The sequence below is a fragment of the Bos taurus genome, chromosome 4, assembly GCF_002263795.3.
Source record: "Bos taurus isolate L1 Dominette 01449 registration number 42190680 breed Hereford chromosome 4, ARS-UCD2.0, whole genome shotgun sequence".
NCBI classification, from domain to species: domain Eukaryota; kingdom Metazoa; phylum Chordata; class Mammalia; order Artiodactyla; family Bovidae; genus Bos; species Bos taurus.
In genome coordinates this window covers 40,976,932-40,995,802 of record NC_037331.1, presented here as the reverse complement: position 1 = coordinate 40,995,802, position 18,871 = coordinate 40,976,932, and the positions used below count along the sequence as shown (strand labels likewise).

Here is an 18,871-nt window from a genome sequence, read left to right as displayed (position 1 = left end):
TAGACAGCCCCTCAACAAACATCGGGAGTAGGCACTATTTGCTTATCATTTTTATAGCTGTAACTTACATAATTCTATTCATGGACTTAGAATCTTTTATATGATTTTAGCCTTTCCCCTCCTCCTGCCTCTCCTTGTCAGCACTTGATGCGCTGTTAATGAGCAGGCGTGCACTTGTGGCCGAGCCCGCAGGTGAGTCCCTGTCCGCGTCACTGTGGTGGCGTGCCCTTTTTCTCCCATCATCTGTGTGGTGTGTTATCACATGCCGAGCTCCACTTCACGCAACTGCTGGGCGCAGTGTTTGCTCGCAGACTTGCAGTTTTCCATCTGCCACTTCCTCTTTAAAGAGGGGCCTGGGGGATCCCCTTCAGTGGCCTTATGGTTCCTGTGGCCACATTGCACACACTCTTGCCCACTGTCCTGAAGTCTCTCATTTCACACCGACCAGCTTGTCGAGAGTTACTTCAGAGGCCACCTAGTCACCTTGGCTGGGTCAGTTTGTGACTGCAGGGGTCTGTGACTAGGAGCTCTCCTGACGATTGGTGCTACATATTCCTTGTTTCTTCTCTCACTCTTAATCTCACCTATGGATTGAATTGAAAAGTGATAGCTGCCGAGCTGAGTCCTACTAGGAAAATTTACCCTTTTCTCCTTTATCCTGCCTCCATGAGCTCTGAGGTTTGTTTTTGTTTTGTTTGGTTTTTTAATATATAAACAATTGCTTCTTGTCCATCTCTCAAACAAGCCTGTGCTGAGATTTATAGAGAGCTAGTCTCCTATATGCTGTATGGAAAGAATAGCAGTGTTTAGAATTTTGGAACCGTAACAAGGCAGCATTTCTAAGTTTCCTATTAAGAGTCTGTGTGGAACTAAGAATTGAAAACTAATTACACAAATCTTTAAATTTTGAAAGATCCCCCGCCCCCAAGTGTTTCTGCCTCTGGGATATCTATTCCACAGAGGGTACCTTGTATCTAGCAAAACAATCAGTTAAACATTCAACCAATAACACTGCCACCGCTCACTCTTAAATGTTAAACATGTTTTAGGATTTTTTTGAACCGCAAACCATTGACTAAATTCTCTATTGCTCATACAACAATTGATGACGTGGGAAGTGAATTTGAGTGTAAAAATAATATCTAACATTAGGAAAACTTGCTTTTTTCTCATTAAGATTTTAAAATTTTCATCCCTACACACATAGTTTAGCTAGTAACTTTTCTGTTCTTTACTGTTTCATCTTATTCTTACTGTTTCTGATTTTTTCACCTTGTGTGGTTCTCAGACCTCATGGACTTGTGTCATATAAGCCTTTCTCTGAGCCTCTGAGTTGTTTCACTAACAGAATGGGGGTGTCACCACAGCATGCCTGCTGCTGAGTCAACGTGCAGGGCCCTGGAAGCTCAGAGGTCCCGTGGAGATAGCTCTGCTGAAAACTGTTGATGGTGTGTGACTTGGGAAGTCCTCTCCTGAATTGGAGAAATGTGTGAGCCATGATGCCTACAATTGTGCTTTTCATAGAGCCAAGTATACTGTTGCTGATTAATAAATAATGGGTTGTTTATCTTGGAGTTGTTTGTATTGGCAGATGCCCTCTAAGATTCAAAGGCTGTCTGTAAACGAAGAATGCCCTCATTGTTTATTCAGCGCCTGCTTTTCTATTTAATATGCAGCTATCTTGAAGAAATTTCTTGAATATCAAATCACAAGTAAAATGTAAGCAGTTTTTTCCCCCAGATTTCCAAATAGGCCATTTAACTGTGACTTATTCTCAGATGCTCTGATGATCTGGTTGTGTGCATGTGGCTGAGGGGGAAGGGCAAGGGAATGAGGCCCAGAAGTTTGCCATCTACCAGATCCATCACAGATAGCTTAAATCAATTCACGTGCATTTCTGGTTGATGGTGTGTCTAGCACAGGTTAGCTGCTGAGCTTTCAAGTGGAAAATGTGCAAAGGGACAGGCAGCAGGGATCACAGTGGGAGTGGGTTGGGAAAGGCTGATGAAGGAGGTGGGTTTGATGGTTGATACAGCATCACTGGTGTGGCACGAGGAACAGAGCAAATTACACTCGGCAGGAGAAACAGTATGTTTGAAGACTTGTGGCGTCATCAGCAGTAGGCGTTCTGGGAACTGTAAGTTCAGTGATACTGGAGCATAAAGCACTGTAGGAATGGCCCTGGGAAAATGGGAATATGAGGCCCAGATAATGAAAATCCTGAGCCCCGTCTCTCTAACAGGAGTGACAGCTCCATGACGTGTAGCTCTGGCTAAGACAGCATGAAGCTCTCACACCTTCCTTGTTCTGTGTGCTATGCTCACATGTTCTCAGTATGTAGAGGGCTCTAGTTTTGTAAAGGGCCATTTTGTGATTAATATTTTCGTGTTGTGATGGCATAATTCTAGAGACTCAAATGGTGAGATCGTGCATGAGTATAGAGGGTCAGGGAGAGTTGTTTTTTTTTTAAAGGGATAGTTTTGAGACTGGGTTTATGACTCGGGTGATAGGGAATATAGAAAAACATGGGCGGAGATACTTCTTTCTGCATACCTTTGCATCCTCACTGCTGGCAAAGTGTGTTGGCCCTATGTTGGTTGTTTAATAATGGTGGTCGACTATATATGATGCATGAGACATTGTTATTTTAACGTAATATTTAAAAATAATTTTCATGGTTTCTTGGTACTGCTGGCTATCTGTTTCACAAGAGGCAAAGGTGAAAATTATGATAATTGGCCAAACAGTTAAATGTCTTCCAATGAGGGGCAAAATCTTGAGTAAAATTAATTTATACTGCTTCAGTATAAGTCATAGAAGAAGAAGTTTTTTTAAGTGCTTTAGGGAATACATAAAAACAATGATGAAAGCATTTTTTTTTCAGTTGAGTTTTAAGTATTATGATGTAATAAATATTTGGACTTATTTTTAAGAAATTTTTGGTATTTTGGAAACCAGTAAAGATCATTTTGATACAAAATAAAATTTAGTCACAGATGTTAAAAAAAAATGGTTACCAGGGTAAAAGGGGGTAGACTGGGATTGATATATATATATATATATATATATATACACACACACACACACACACACACTACTATATATATAATTGATAACTAATAAGGGCCTACTATATAGCACAGGAAACTATACTCAATACTGTGCAATGATCCTATATGGGAAAGTACATTTTTCATATATGTGTGTGTATAACTGATTTACTTTGCTGTATAGCAGAAAGTAATACAGCAAGGTAAATTGAACTATCAGATCAGTTCATTTCAGTCGTTCAGTCGTGTCCAACTCTTTGCGACCCCATGAATCGTAGCACGCCAGGCCTCCCTGTCTATCACCAACTCCCGGAGTTCACCCAGACTCACGTCCATCGAGTCAGCAATGCCATCCAGCCATCTCATCCTCTGTCATCCCCTTCTCCTCCTGCCCCCAATCCCTCCCAGCATCAGAGTCTTTTCCAATGAGTCAACTCTTCGCATGAGGTGGCCAAGCATCAGGGTCTTTTCCAGTGAGTCAGCTCTTCACATGAGGTGGCCAGAGTACTGGAGTTTCAGCTTTAGCATCATTCCTTTCAAAGAACACCCAGGACTGATCTCCTTTAGGATGGATTGGTTGGATCTCCTTGCAGTCCAAGGGACTCGAAAGAGTCGTCTCCAGCACCACAGTTCAAAAGCATCAATTCTTCGGCACTTAGCTTTCTTCACAGTCAAACTCTCACATCCATACATGACCACCGGAAAAACCATAGCCTTGAGAAGATGGACTTTTGTTGGCAAAGCAATATCTCTGCTTTTTAATATGCTGTCTAGGTTGGTCATCAGAGAAGGCAATGGCACCCCAATTTCTTGCCTGGAAAATCCCATGGACAGAGGAGCCTGGAAAGCTGCAGTCCATGGGGTCGCTAAGGGTTGGGTACGACCGAGTGACTTCACTTTCACTTTTCACTTTCCTGCATTGGAGAAGGAAATGGCAACCCACTCCAGTTTTCTTGCCTGGAGAATCCCAGGGATGGGGGAGCCTGGGGGGCTGCCGTCTGTGGGGTTGCACAGAGTCGAACACGACTCCAAGTGACTTAGCAGCAGCAGCAGGTTGGTCATAACTTTCCTTCCAAGGAGTAAGCATCTTTTAATTTCATGGCTGCAGTCACCATCTGCAGTGATTTTGGAGCTCAAAAAAACAAAGTCTGACACTTTCCACTGTTTCCCCATCTATTTCCCATGAAGTGATGGGACCAGATGCCATGATCTTAGTTTTCTGAATGTTGAGCTTTAAGCCAACTTTTTCACTCTCCTCTTTCACTTTTATCAAGAGGCTTTTTTGATCCTCTTCACTTTCTGCCATAAGGGTGGTGTCATCTGCATATCTGAGGTTATTGATATTTCTCCCGGCAATCTTGATTCCAGCTTGTGCTTCCTCCAGCCCAGCGTTTCTCATGATGTACTCTGCATGTAAGTTAAATAAACAGGGTGACAATATACAGCCTTGACGTACTCCTTTTCCTATTTGAAACCAGTCTGTTGTTCCATGTTCAGTTCTAACTGTTGCTTCCTGACCTGCATACAGGTTTCTCAAGAGGCAGGTCAGGTGGTCTGGTATTCCCATCTCTTTCAGAATTTTCCACAGTTTATTGTGATCCACACAGTCAAAGGCTTTGGCATAGTCAATAAAGCAGAAATAGATGTTTTTCTGGAACTTCTTGCCTTTTCGATGATCCAGCGGATGTTGGCAATTTGATCTCTGGTTCCTCTGCCTTTTCTAAAACCAGCTTGAACATCTGGAAGTTCATGGTTCATGTATTGCTGAAGCCTGGCTTGGAGATTTTGAGCATTACTGTACTAGCGTGTGAGATGAGTGCAATTGTGCAGTAGTTTGCACTATGCTGCTGCTGCTGCTAAGTCACTTCAGTCGTTTCCAACTCTGTGCGACCCCATAGACGGCAGCCCACCAGGCTCCCCCGTCCTTGGGATTCTCCAGGCAAGAACACTGGAGTGGGTTTCCATTTCCTTCTCCAATGCAGGAAAGTGAAAAGTGAAAGTGAAGTCGCTCAGTTGTGTCCGACTCCTAGTGACCCCATGGACTGCAGCCCACCAGACCCTTCCATCCATGGGATTTTCCAGGCAAGAGTACTGGAGTGGGTTGCCATTGCCTTCTCCCAGTTTGCACTATACTCCAATTTAAAAAAAATGTTAAAAAAAAATTCAACTGTGAGAGAGAATGTGTGTGTTTGGGAGTTGGGATATACATGTGATAAAATTAGAAATCCCTTAATTATTTTATTTCACATTTTTTAGGTGCTGGTGAATCTGGGAAAAGTACAATTGTGAAGCAAATGAAGTAAGTAGATTTAAAACATAATTTTTTTTTGATGTTGTTTCAGTGTACCATTCCCTCAAAGGAAGTAAGTATTCTTTTTTTCCTTTGTCTCCTTAGAATTATCCATGAAGCTGGTTATTCAGAAGAGGAATGTAAGCAGTACAAAGCTGTGGTCTACAGTAACACCATCCAGTCAATTATCGCTATCATTAGGGCCATGGGGAGATTGAAGATTGACTTCGGTGACTCAGCCCGGGCGGTAAGTTACTAAAGTCCTTGGAGCAGACCAGAAGAGTTTAAAAAAAAAAATTAAAAAAAAAACCTTACATGATAACACCATACTGTATTTATCAACTGTCTCAGCACCAGAAGAATAGTAGTGAGTGAAGTAGGTCAGAAGCTTTAGAAGTGAGTAGAGTAAGAATACACAGATTTGCATAATCTTCCCATTAGAGCCAGAATGCTTTCCGTATCCATCAGATGGTTTGGACCGCTCAGTAACCATTACCGTGTTTTCTATATAACATAGTATACTGACTACCTCTGAATCTCCATCATGGTTTTGAGTAGTTACTACCGAGTTCAGTAAACTGCCTACACTGGCATTCTTCAGAATTTGTTTATATGATTTGGAATGCTGAAATGATCTAAATATTTGTGTTCATGCCCAGACTACAAAGCAGTCTGGTCTCAGATGATGAAAACAAGTATAAAGTTTGCTTATCTTTGGAATCAGAAAATACTTGCTATTAGAAAACATCTTTCAGAATTTCAGAGCTAGAAGGACAAGGACCTTAGGAGACAGGCTAGTTCCACCCCTTCGTTTTAGCAGTAAAGGAACTGGAACCCAGGACGTCACGTGATAGGGAAGATTGCCACACGGTGGTGACAAGGCAGTGGGCCTGTGCTTCCTTATGTGACCCGGTATGGAACTTGTTTGCAGTTTGATTGGAAACAGCCCCAGCCTGGCCCATATATTATGTTTTCCTCTTTTCTCCCCGGTCCTGGGTTGCTTGCTTAATCTGTTTCAAGTTTTTTTTTATTTGTGTATGGTTTATTCTTCACTGATTCTTTTTTTAAAATAACATGGTAAAACTTGATGTTTCCAGAAACCTTTAAGTGAGTCTCTAGATTAGTTTTTAATATTTTGGTACAAAGTAGATGTATATTATTACTACTGTTATTACTACTACCCCCTTTTATATAGTTCCTTTTATTTTTATGTGTTCAATATGTGTGTTATCTCCCTAATAATACTATAAAGACTTTTCTGTTTAGAGACCATAACTTTTAGTCTTCTTAGGTCTGCCAGGTTTTTAATTTTATATACAGGCTCAATTTGTACTTAATAGGAAAAAAAATGAATGAAAGCTGCATTAGAAAACATATATTGGGGAAATCTGTAAAAATTTGTTTATTTTGTATAATAAGTCACTAAAATTTCTTTATAAGCTGTGAGGCATATTAATTTACTAAACTTTTCTTTTTAAATAAAGAATATTTTCAAAGACTTCAAGATCATTTTTAATAATAATTCATAGCATTCTTCTAACTTATCTTTTCTGAAACAGCATCTGATCATATCCAGACAATTTTTGCCTTATCTCCTATCCATTCAGGCTGTAACTTATTCATTTATCGTTATTCATTCAGGAAATGTTTTTGAGCTCTTAGTCATACACAAGAGAGCTACCCTAAGATAAGGAATTGAATAAATTGTACTTTACATTAATTCCAATTCACGTGTACAGTATTATGCATTCAGATCTTATATGCGATTATTAAAGAGAAAGGTTTTGTAGCCTCCATTGTGTGAGGTAATGAAGGGTCAATGCAAGCTGCTTTTTTATGAGGTCTTTTTATTTTCATATTTTTCTCAAGAAATATTTTCATTTTCTGTCCTTTGGGGGCAGATTTGGGCTTAATTTCAGGACTGACTGGGCTTCCCTGGTGACTCAGCTGATAAAAAAAATCGGCCTGTAGTGCGGGAGACCTGGGTTCGATCCCTGGGTTGGGAAGATCCGGGAAGGGCTACCCACTCCAGTATTCTGGCCTGGACGATTCAATGGACTATATATATAGTCCATGGGATGGCAAAGGTCCGTCTAGTCAAGGCTGTGGTTTTTCCTGTGGTCATGTATGGATGTGAGCATTGGACTGTGAAGAAGGCTGAGCGCCGAAGAATTGATGCTTTTGAACTGTGGTGTTGGAGAAGACTCTTGACAGTCCCTGGGACTGCAAGGACATCCAACCAGTCCATCCTGAAGGAGATCAGCCCTGGGATTTCTTTGGAGGGAATGATGCTAAAGCTGAAACTCCAGTCCTTTGGCCACCTCATGTGAAGAGTTGACTCATTGGAAAAGACTCTGATCCTGGGAGGGATTGGGGGCGGGAGGAGAAGGGGACGACAGAGGATGAGCTGGCTGGATGGCATCACTGACTCGACGGACATGAGTCTGAGTGAACTCCGGGAGTTGGTGATGGACAGGGAGGCCTGGCGTGCTGCGATTCATTGGGTCTCGAAGAGTCGGACACGACTGAGCAACTGAACTGAACTGAGCAACTTTCAGAGACTTTGTTTCAGGACTGACTGGGAATAACTGCTCCCTCACACAAGGTTTTTTTTTGTTTTTTGTTTTTAACTGGTTTTCTGATGCTTTGGTGGAGAAGGTAATTGCACCCCACTCCAGTACTCTTGCCTGGCAAATCCCATGGACGGAGGAGCCTGGTGGGCTGTAGTTCATGGGGTCACTAGGAGTCGGACACGACTGAGCGACTTCCCTTTCACTTTTCACTTTCATGCATTGGAGAAGGAAATGGCAACCCACTCCAGTGTTCTTGCCTGGAGAATCTCAGAGACAGGGGAGCCTGGTGAGCTGCCATCTATGGGGTCGCACAGAGTCGGACATGACTGAGGTGACTTAGCAACTTAGCAGCTGATGCTTTGGAATCTACATGGAGGCCTGCAGTGGTCAGTTTTGTTTCATCGTTGCTAGTTTCACCCACTCTTTCTAGACTCTCCAGCTGTATCCTAGTAACTTATTTTCTTCCTTCCTTCTGACTGTTACCTCTGCTAATGTTAGCCATTGTTACTCTTGCACACAAATGTCTTCAGACTGTCTCATTGGTTTTGATTGGTCTACTCCGTGTCTTTGCAGCCTTGCCTCTATGCAAATTTTAAAATACTATGAGGCTCTGGAAATTGTACTCAGGAATACACAGATGAATTAAAGACGGCTTGGACTTTGAGCTTGATAATTGGAGCATGTGTTACGAGTTTTCTAGACCTAAAGAAGGGAAAAAAGCATTCTAGAAAGAAGAAACTGTATAGTGAAAGGCTGAATATATTTCTTTTTCTAAGGTATCAATTCTTGGAAGTCAGCCTTAAGTTGAAGGATAACCAGATACTTAAGTGTGAAGGTACTATAGTTTTTTCTGTTTTGGGGGGAAAAAAAGTGAATAATCTCTTGTAGCAACTGTGCATCAGTGTGAACTCAGTCTCATTAACTTAGATACGTCAACATTGAATTATTTAATACCTCTTTTGGTAAGTTTATTTGGCTTTACTGGGTTGTTAGTTGTAGCATGTGGGATCTAGCTCCCTGACTAGGGATCAAACGCAAGCCCCCTGCTTTAGGAGCCAAGGAATCTTAGCCACTGGACTGACCACCAGGGATTGTCCCGAATTTGCTAATATCTTAGTGAAAAATTACTCTTTTTTTCTTTACTAGCTTTTATTTTCTTGATTTTTACTGAGGTTGAGAATCTTTCTTTTTGTATCTCTTCTTAGTATTGAACTTAGTATTTGGACTCATCTTAGTAGTCTTTACTCAGTTCTGTTTAATACCTTGTCCTTTTTCACATTGAGTCTCTTAGAATATTAGGGATGTTACTTCTTTATGCTTTGCAAATAGTTTTATCCAGGATATTTCTTTTATTGTTTTAAAACAGTATTTTTCTTACGTTAGAAGTCCTTGTTTTCTTCAGTCAATTCTGACTTCTGAGTTTTGTACCTTTAGATGTTCTTCATCTTAAAATTATTTTTAAAAACATATCTTTTTCTAGAATAACATGTCCGTTTACCTGGAAACGTTATTTGTGTCTCCTGCTAGGTGGAATCTAAGTATGTTTTATAATTTGATCATCTCTTGCCTTACAAACCATGTTTAAGTACTCCATTCCTGAGTGACTTGAAAATGCTACCCTTAGCATTATACTGAGTGTTTTTAGACTCCAGTTCTTTTTCTTACCGATGTATTCTTTTTTCCCCGGCTCAGTCACTTATTTTCATCATAAGATGGAAATAATAATAACATCTACCTTTTAGGGTTGTAAGGAATAATGACAAGACTTTACCACATGCCTTGCTCGTAAGAGATTTCAATACGTGTTTATTGCTGCTACTGTCATTTGTAATGACTATGCTACTATTATAATTTTTGTCAGAGTAACATTTAGTTTCTCTTGATTTATAGGACATTGGTATCTGCTAGGGTGAGTGCATCCATTCCACTATTTTTTAACCAATATATCAAGGCTACTATCCATTTCTCTTCCATATGAACTCAGGAATCATTGTAATTCCCCACATCCCTATTGAAACGAAACAAACGAAAAAGCCTATCAGTATCTTAACTGGAATTATATTTTAATATGTCAGGTAACTGAGTGAGTGAGAACTGATGACAAAATGTATTTTAAATTTTAAGAGATGGTGACTCATTTGCTGTGGTTTGCTTCATATTTGGCAGCTAGTGAATTTGCAAAGCAGATTACATATTAGTTATTTAAAATGAGAGGAAGCAAAATTGTTTTCAAGGCTGGCATAGAGCAATCAAATTTTGTGCCTAATATACTTTCAGAACTCTCATAATAAGTGTAGTTAATCTGTGGGTGACAATACTGATAAATTAGATTATTTTGTTTTTAATAATGTGCAGTTAAGGAAGCCTTGAATCAGGGCCTGTAAACATGTCTTAGGCACTGCACACAAGCATGTACACAGGTGAGCACAGAGGTAGGGGAAGTAATTAGACAGACTTGCAGCAATTGACATAGTAATTTATATGTTAACTCATAGTTAATAAAAATGTATTATGTCATTTCATTAATTTCCAATAGTATTAGTATTAAAAGTTTAGAAACAAAAGAAGGTAAAACACAGGGCTGATCTTTCATCCAAGAAAGCTTGAGAAGTACTTCCTTAGAGTAAGCTGGGCTGTAAGGAACAGAAAACCTTGCCTTGAATGGACTTAAGCTCCCTTTCTCCCCCAAACCTCAGTTTGCTCCTGCGCTGCTGGTGCTGCTGCTAAGTCGCTTCAGTCGTGTCCAACTCTGTGCAACCCCGTAGACAGCAGCCCGCCAGGCTTCTCTGTCCCTGGGGTTTTGCAACAAGAATACTGGAGTGGGCTCCTGCCCTATGGCCACTTTCCTCTTCCTCTGATTTTTAAATTTATTTCATTAGTTAGTTAAATTATATCTGTCTGCCAAATTTGCCAGATTGCTTCTGAGAAAGGCTGTATCAATGTACTTTCCTAGCAGTAGTGCTGTTTCTTAGCAGTCTCAGTAGCCAAAATCTTGCAGTCTTAAATTTTAAAAATATTGGCTAATTTAAGTCTTACTCCAATTTACATTTTCAGTTTTTTAATACAACTATGCATTTTTCCATGTCTTCATTGACTCTTTTTCTCTACATTTGTCACCTATTTTATCCTGTATTCATTTATTGATTAGAGTCTTGGTGTTTTAATTAATCTCTTTGCTTGTTTGTATGTATATGGGCTTCCCAGGTGGCTCATTGGTAAAGACTCTGCCCTTGCCAAGCAGAAGATGTGGGTTCAGACCCTGGATCTGAAAGGTTCCATGGAGAAGGAAATGGCAACTTACTCCAGTATTCTTGCCTGGGAAATCCCATGAACAGAGGGGCCTGGTGGGCTACAGTCCATGGGGTCACAAAAGAATGGACACAACTTAGCCAGTAAACAACAACAAATGTACATATATAGTAACTCTTTGTGCACTAATTCATACTTCTCTCACATTTGGCTTACTGCCTTTCATCTTAGGTTTTCATTTAAAAAAATCCCCTATTATTTATTCCATTATGTTTAAATTTAGATAGTCTTCTCAACCAAAGATTTACTGAATATTTATGATATTTTAAGAGTTTTTTTAGGGAGTGAATTTCAGCATTGTTTCTATGCTAGATCCTCAAATCCCTCTGAAACTTTGCTGTATGCATGGAATAAGGATCTACACTATTTTTTTTTTCCTCTTCAGATGGCTATCTAAGTATTCACAAGTGTTTTTTAAGTAATTGCATTCTTTCCTGATTTATCTTTCCACCTTTACCATATAAGTTCAGATTTGGGGCTCCCCACCCCCATTGATCTTTATACCAGATGTTCTACATATTGTAGACTTTTAATATCTGATAATTTCAGCCCTCTGTCGCCAGTATTCTTTTTCAAAATGTTTCTAGTTATTTCTACTTGTTATTTTCCCAGATCAGTATTTGAATTATTTATAGTAGTAGTCTGGTTTATATTTGAGAACTAAGATGAAGTTACATTGTTTTTGATTCTGAGAAATAATGATTTATATATGTGGAAAGTGATACTTACCTTAATTTGAAATATATTATGTCCCTCCAGCACAGTATGTTTCTGCTTTACTCAATTCATGTATCATTCATTACATATTTAACTGTCTTTTGACAATAGGTCCTATTGTCCATACAAAGAACACTTAAATATTTTTTTATTGATTTGATATTTTAAAACACATACATTTATAAGATTAATAAACACATGTTATATTTGTGTAATATATTGTAATTTCTTTTTTTGACATAATGAAGCTCACGCTTACTGCAATTTAGTCAAGTTTTGCCATCTGCAATTTAAAATTAGATTATTTTATTTTTAGCACACCCCCATTTCCTTGTCTCAGTCATTTTTACTTTAGTTATAGTTCTGTTTTTAGAGAAAAAAGAAGTTTTATGTTTATTTTTTAATCAAAGCAATTCTTTAATGTCTCGGATTAGCACCAGGAGCCGTGGAGAGGTGACTTCACTAATGTTCTCAGTATTTCCTGTTGAGTACACTAACTTTGATAAAAGCTGTATAGTCGTTTAAATTTATAGGAGTGATTGTATGCTATAGAAATGTGGTAGATTAAATATAGGAGCATTTCTCATTGTATATGGTATTCAGTAGTGTCAACTAATACTATTAATGAAAATAATTATTCAAAACCATTGAAACAAAGGATTTCCATGTGTATATCCATCATGACATCAATATATTGATACTTTCCCTGCAGCCAAAAATTTGAAGGTGTCACAGTTTTTTAACACTCCTTGAGCGTATTATTTAGCCTCTATTAATGTAAAGGACTTTCTGATGATTTCTGTTTAAACTCTTCATCTGATTCATAAATTCTGTCTGCTAGATCACGATAAATAATCATGTAGCCTTTGCTTAAAATTGAAGTCTCTCACTCTCCCTCCATTTTTTGTTTTTTAGGCAGCTTTGGTTGTTAAAAAGTGTTTTTATTGAATTGAAATCTGCTCTCTTTTACCCTAAGAATTCTTTTTCTGCTCTGTGTCTAAGCACAAAGTCTACTCCTTCTTCCCTTTAATGAACCTTAATATATCAGAAATCAGAAGACAGCTGTATATATTGTCACTGAGTAATAGGTGCTCACTCATCGTCAGTGTGGGAAAAGAGGCTATTATGTGTCTCTTGACATGATAGCAGATAGCATTTCTTATGTCTTTTCTGAGTTCCCCAAACACCCAGTTTGTATGAACTAGAACTTCCATTCTTCAAACCATCTTATTTTCATTTAGTTCTTAGTCATTTAAAAACATACTAACTTGGCTACATTCACAGATTTTTTTCTTGATACTTGGAAGTAATTGCCTGATAAGTACATTTCTTCTTAACGTCACAAACAAGAGTCCTTATCAGCTGTTTTCACTTCCCTGTAGCCCTTTAGTAATACCTGTCAGTTTTCTACACTGCATCACACTGTTTTGGTGCACTTGAGTTTTTCTTTCTTAAATGTTCTTAGTCATCGTAGTGTCACTACCTTAGTCGTGTCCGACTCTTTGCAACACCGTGGACTGTAGCCCACCAGGCTCCTCTGTCCATGGAATTCTCCAGGCAAGAATGCTGGAGTGGGTTGCCAAGGCTTTCTCCAGGGGATCTTCCCTACCTGGGGCTCGAACCTGGTCTCCTGCATTGCAGACAGATTCTTTACCATCTGAGCTACAGGGAAGCCCTAAATGTTCTTAAATAACATTTTACATGAATCTTGAAAAGACTACAGTTGATGATAAGATAGGACTCTTGTCATCATTCTGCAATTTTCAAATGTGTCTTAGGCAGTGGCTACTTAGTAACTGTTGACTAATATGTGTGATTGGGTGAGGTGACTAATTACCTGTGGAACTCCAAATGAATTTCACAATCTTTCTGTGCATCAGATTCTTCTTATATAAAACCTAAAGTTAGGTAGAATAATTTTAAAAGTACCTTCCAGCTTATATTTATTCCTTAAAGCTCATTTATAGACATCTGAATATCCTGCTAATGACGTGGGAGTATTCCAATGTATTTATTAAGGAAAAGAGACTTAACACTTTTGTGAAGAGGAGACATTTTTGAATGCTACAGAGAGAATACAGTTTATAAATAGAGTTTCCACAGTTTCCCAAGTCTTTTCTTCAGGCTTCTTGCCTGCTAAGTTTGAAGAGAATGTGATCTTATGACCCATACCATTGGGCATTAGTCTTTTCTATAAAAAAATTTTATGGAAATTGAATAAATACATCATAATGAAATCTCACTTGTAAGTGAAAAGCACTTTTCTAAAATGGATAGAGAAAAGTATGTTTGATACTTAGTTAAAAATAAAAGTATGTTTGATGATACTTAGTTAAAAGTAAAAATGACCAAGTTTAGAATTTCTTATATGTAAGTCATTATTTGGAAAACTGAGTAACTGTTTACTGGAATAAGGCAAATGGTGCTAAGAACGACTTGAAATCATGTTTTGTTGGAGTTTATTAAGGATCTTGTACACGTGTTACTTGCTTGCATGCATTTCTCTTGTGATTTACTAAAAAGGGAAACATATGCTTGAATAATATGTTCCCATGCTGAGTGACTTAATTATTTCTCATGATGGGTTCCATCTGAAAAGAAAATGTTTCACAAATTGGCAGTAGAATGAATTTATATTGTCAGCTGGTACCCGCTGCTAGCCTGTGTCACCAAATGCTTCCCTTCTGTACACCGTATCCTGAGATGTGCCATCACTTTGTAAAGAGCTACTACACCAGGCTGGAAAGATGCCCCTAGAGAAAAGTTAGGAACCGTCTACCCAGTTAACATGAGCTGCAAATCCCAGCCCAAGAATCTGTGTGACGATGGTATCCTCACATCTCCCTTATTTTGTATTAACCATGTTATTACCCGAAGACTAGAGTTGTGTGGTAGAGCGCTGTTGCTACTACCTGTATGTGGCTATTGAGTACGTGAAATGTGCCTGATCAGAATTGGGATGTGCTGTCTGTATAAAAGAAATACCAAGTTTCAAAGAGTAAATATCTAAGTTTATATTGGTTAAATGTTGAAATATATTTTATATACAGGTGATAGAAAATATTATGGAAATGAATTTTACTTTTTTTTGGTTACACTTTTTAAAATGTGCTGTTAGAAAATTTAGAATTCCGTCAGTGGCTTAAATCTCTTGGACAATACTGACTTAGTGGGTTTTATTACCTATAGATCAGAATAACTGTAACTGTTGTAGACGCTGGGCTTCCCAGTGGCACTAGTGGTAGAGAACCCGCCTGTCAATGTAGAACAGATAAGAGATGGGGGTTTGATCCCTGGGTTGGGCAGATCCCCTGGAGGGGGGCGTGGCCACCCACTCCAGTATTCTTGCCTGGAGAATCTCATGGACAGAGGAGCCTTGTGGGCTACGGTCCATGGTGTCGCAGAGTTGGACATGACTGAAGTGACTTAGCACACATGCATTGTAGGCTCAACACTTAAGCAGAGTTTAATTTTATGTGCCGTTTTCCTCGTTTTAAAAACTTTTGCATGCTATCTTCTATATGCATCCTGAGTTATTTCTACTTCAGAGCTGTGTTTGTTTCCTATGCTTGGATTAGCAAACACCTATTCCCACTTCTGGACCCACGGATGTTAATGGATACACACTTTAAGGTATTCTGAAACCTCAGACTATTCTGTGGAACTATTCTTGCTTTATTCCACATTGACTTCTTCCTTATTTGAGTTTATTATGCCTCTACAAAGTATATCACAGAGCTGACAATTCAATTCTGAAAATAACTTCTAATGGTGTCAATGTGTTTTTTTTAGATTAGAAAACATTTTGGTGATGGGAGGCAAAGAATACAATCTTCTGTTTGGTCACAAGTGATCATCTTCCATGCACAGCTGACTGTCAGTGGGTAGTTGGTTAATATATTCCCTCATGAGCTGTCTCGTCATTGTTTCAGCTTTCTGGTGCCTTGATAGCTGTTACTAATATCACCAAACATGGACACATGACTTAAGATTGTGCTTTTTTGATTAAGCCAATTTTTAAAGTGGTATTTTAGGGAAATCCAAGTTATGACACCAGTAGACAGCATAAAGGAAACTCACGATTGTACCTTTTGTAATCAACAATGTATTTTATCTGTAGTGTCTTTTTACTTTTTAAATAAAAATGGCCTTTGAATGTTCAGGATGATGCCCGCCAACTCTTTGTGCTTGCTGGCGCTGCAGAGGAAGGTTTTATGACTGCAGAACTTGCTGGAGTTATAAAGAGACTTTGGAAAGACAGTGGTGTACAAGCCTGCTTCAACAGATCCCGAGAGTACCAGCTTAATGATTCTGCAGCATAGTAAGTAATCATAACTTCATGATCATGAATAGTTACTTGCAAGTCAAATATACCTCCAAGTCAGTTTTAATGCAGAATTGGCTGACACATTCTTGTACAACTCAAGGTATTCAGGATGACAATATTTGAATACTTTTTCTGTCTGTGTGTGTGCGTGTGTGCAGGTAGCAAGGCTCATATTCCTTTTGTGTTCCAAAATTGTCTCAGGGGACTCATGCTTATGCAACTCTAATCACGCAGCATGGAACTGTTTCCATTATACTTCCAAGAAAGTATTTGGGATTTCCCAAAGCTTACTGTTAACTTGGGTGGACCTCTAGTTTGGACCAGCCAAAGGGGAGGGTAACTAATGTGAGTGCTCCTCATTTACTAACGTGCCTGAGAAGTCACTTGTCCAGTGACAGGCACCTTGAGTCACAGGCACCCTGTTTGAAGGGGTGTACGATGATAACATCAAGATATTCTTACTGATGAAAATAAAGGATCTGTAAACTTGACAGTTGTCAAGTATATATGCTGTGTTGCATTAGACATTGTTTATATTAATAGATATCGAACTGCAGTTTTTAGAAGAATAATTTGTCCCAGTTTTCTACGTGGTGGCCTTAGAAAGTCTATAAAGTAAGTTTTGATAAAACCTAGTCAGGGAGTTTTCTGTTTGGTAATCTGCATAGGGAAAAAAATATCAAGAATTTATTTCCATTATTTGGCACACATACTCAGCAATGTCAGAGATGATAATCTGAGTAGAAACAAGTGCCTTACGCTTATTTTATTTTCCAAAGTTAGTTTTCTTGACAGAGCTCTTGGCTCTCAGGGATACAAGTGAGGATTAAATAGAAACTGCCAAGTATTAGAAGGTCTAGGTAAACACGTATACTTTGCCACAGTGAAAAACAAATGGGTGTGGCTGCTGAGAACCTAATTATAGAATTGTCATGTGTTGCACGTCAGTGTACTCGGCATTACGTTAATGATTTAGTGTGAATGAAGAAGTAATACAAGATATTGTATAACCTGTCATAATTTTTATAACGCTATATTTTTTAACATGTATTTTTAGTGTTTTACAAGTGTATAAGCCATATGTATTATTACAAGGGTATAACATCTTATTGACATGTAGCTTCATCTTTCCATCTGGTGTCCTTACTTTTTACAAGGAAATATTCTTTGACTCAGTGGGTAGGCCTTTGTCTCCGTGTTGTGTACTCATGATCTGAGAGTTTGTTGTTTTTTTTTTTCCCTAGCACTTACAGATTTACATGTATTTTGAGGTAATATTATTTATACTTAACATTGAGGACTATTTGATTTTCTTTTTTAAATCTCTGCCACTAAACTGTAAACTCAGTAAGGTCTGTTTTTGCCCAGTATTCTATCTCCATTACCTGATACATGGTCATCACACAATATGCCCTTATATTAATAAACCAAACTCCAGAAGCTAGAGGAAAAAATTAGAAAAAAATTTTCTTATTGCAAAATACAACTCTTGGTCCACAATACTTGCTTTGGCACCACCAGAACCTGCAGAAAGATCAAAGTGGAAATTACTTATGGTGAGTAAGTTGCTCTGAGCTGAGCCCAGCAAGAGGAGCTATTTGAATAATTAAGGGGTGCTTGTAGATTAAAGTTCATTTCCCCGTATCCTCCTGGATGGACGTCCCACTTCCCACCAAGTATATTTGCCCAGACCCCTTGTCCTGTGCACAGTACTTGGAGTCACTTTGGCTCTCTGTTATTTCATTACTAATAGTTCTGATCTTAAGATGGCAAAAATGGAGCCACTTTTCAAGAATGAAGGAAGTCATGAAACTCATTATTCTCCTTGGTAGTTACAAGGCATCTTGATTTCTGAATTCTTGACTGGAGATAGAGGGTGCTGCCAAGCTGCCCAGTAAGACCATCTAACCATCAATCTATGAAAAATTTGTGATCTTTTAAAACAACCGGAGTTTTTCACAGTGCCCATTTTTCTTTTTTGTCTTGTCGAAATATAAATGTGCATTATTTTTACAGGCTAATAGAACTATAGCAGTTTTATGCTATAAATGTTAATATGAGTAATCAGAACACATCTTAAATAAGAACAGCTCATTATTTCAAAGGGACAGTTAGTAAACTCTTATCATGGCCTGTTTTAAGTCAGATTTTATTATAGTAAATTGAGCTTTAATATATGTGGAACTAAAAACATAAAATAGTAGGAGATTATCAACAATACAGTAATACATTATTTTAAAATACAGATAAACTATCATCTCTGTGTATTCTAGTATCAACATCACATACATATACTTGTCTATAACATTTTGATTACTAATTCAGCGAATGGCTTTCCAATTCCATCTCCACAAATCATATACTTATTGAGCTCCCTTTGTGGGTAAGACCCCATTCTAAATGGCTAAAGAACACTTTGAGAGGACACATCAATTAAAGTTGCAAAAGTTGGTGCTTCTGTAATGAACCCCGATGTATTTGCTAAATTATCTTGAACTGTGTCACTCTAGTATTAGAAAACACTGCAGTCATGCTCCCCACATTCAGGCGACCTTAGAATTTATGCATAGCCTACTAGTGGACTTATGTTCTAAGATACAAGATG

The 18,871-nt window shown here is 38.5% G+C and overlaps 1 protein-coding gene across 3 annotated transcripts in view; it reads left to right on the top strand.

Moving 5' to 3' along the window:
- The window catches only part of GNAI1 (G protein subunit alpha i1), a 105,755-nt gene that overhangs the window by 65,781 nt on the left and 21,103 nt on the right, over window positions 1–18,871 (top strand). For all 3 annotated transcript variants that reach the window (XM_005205328.5, XM_015468832.3, NM_174324.2), the window contains 3 exon segments: window positions 5,307–5,349; window positions 5,446–5,587; window positions 16,103–16,260. In XM_005205328.5, coding sequence (XP_005205385.1) covers window positions 5,307–5,349; window positions 5,446–5,587; window positions 16,103–16,260 — 343 coding nt within the window.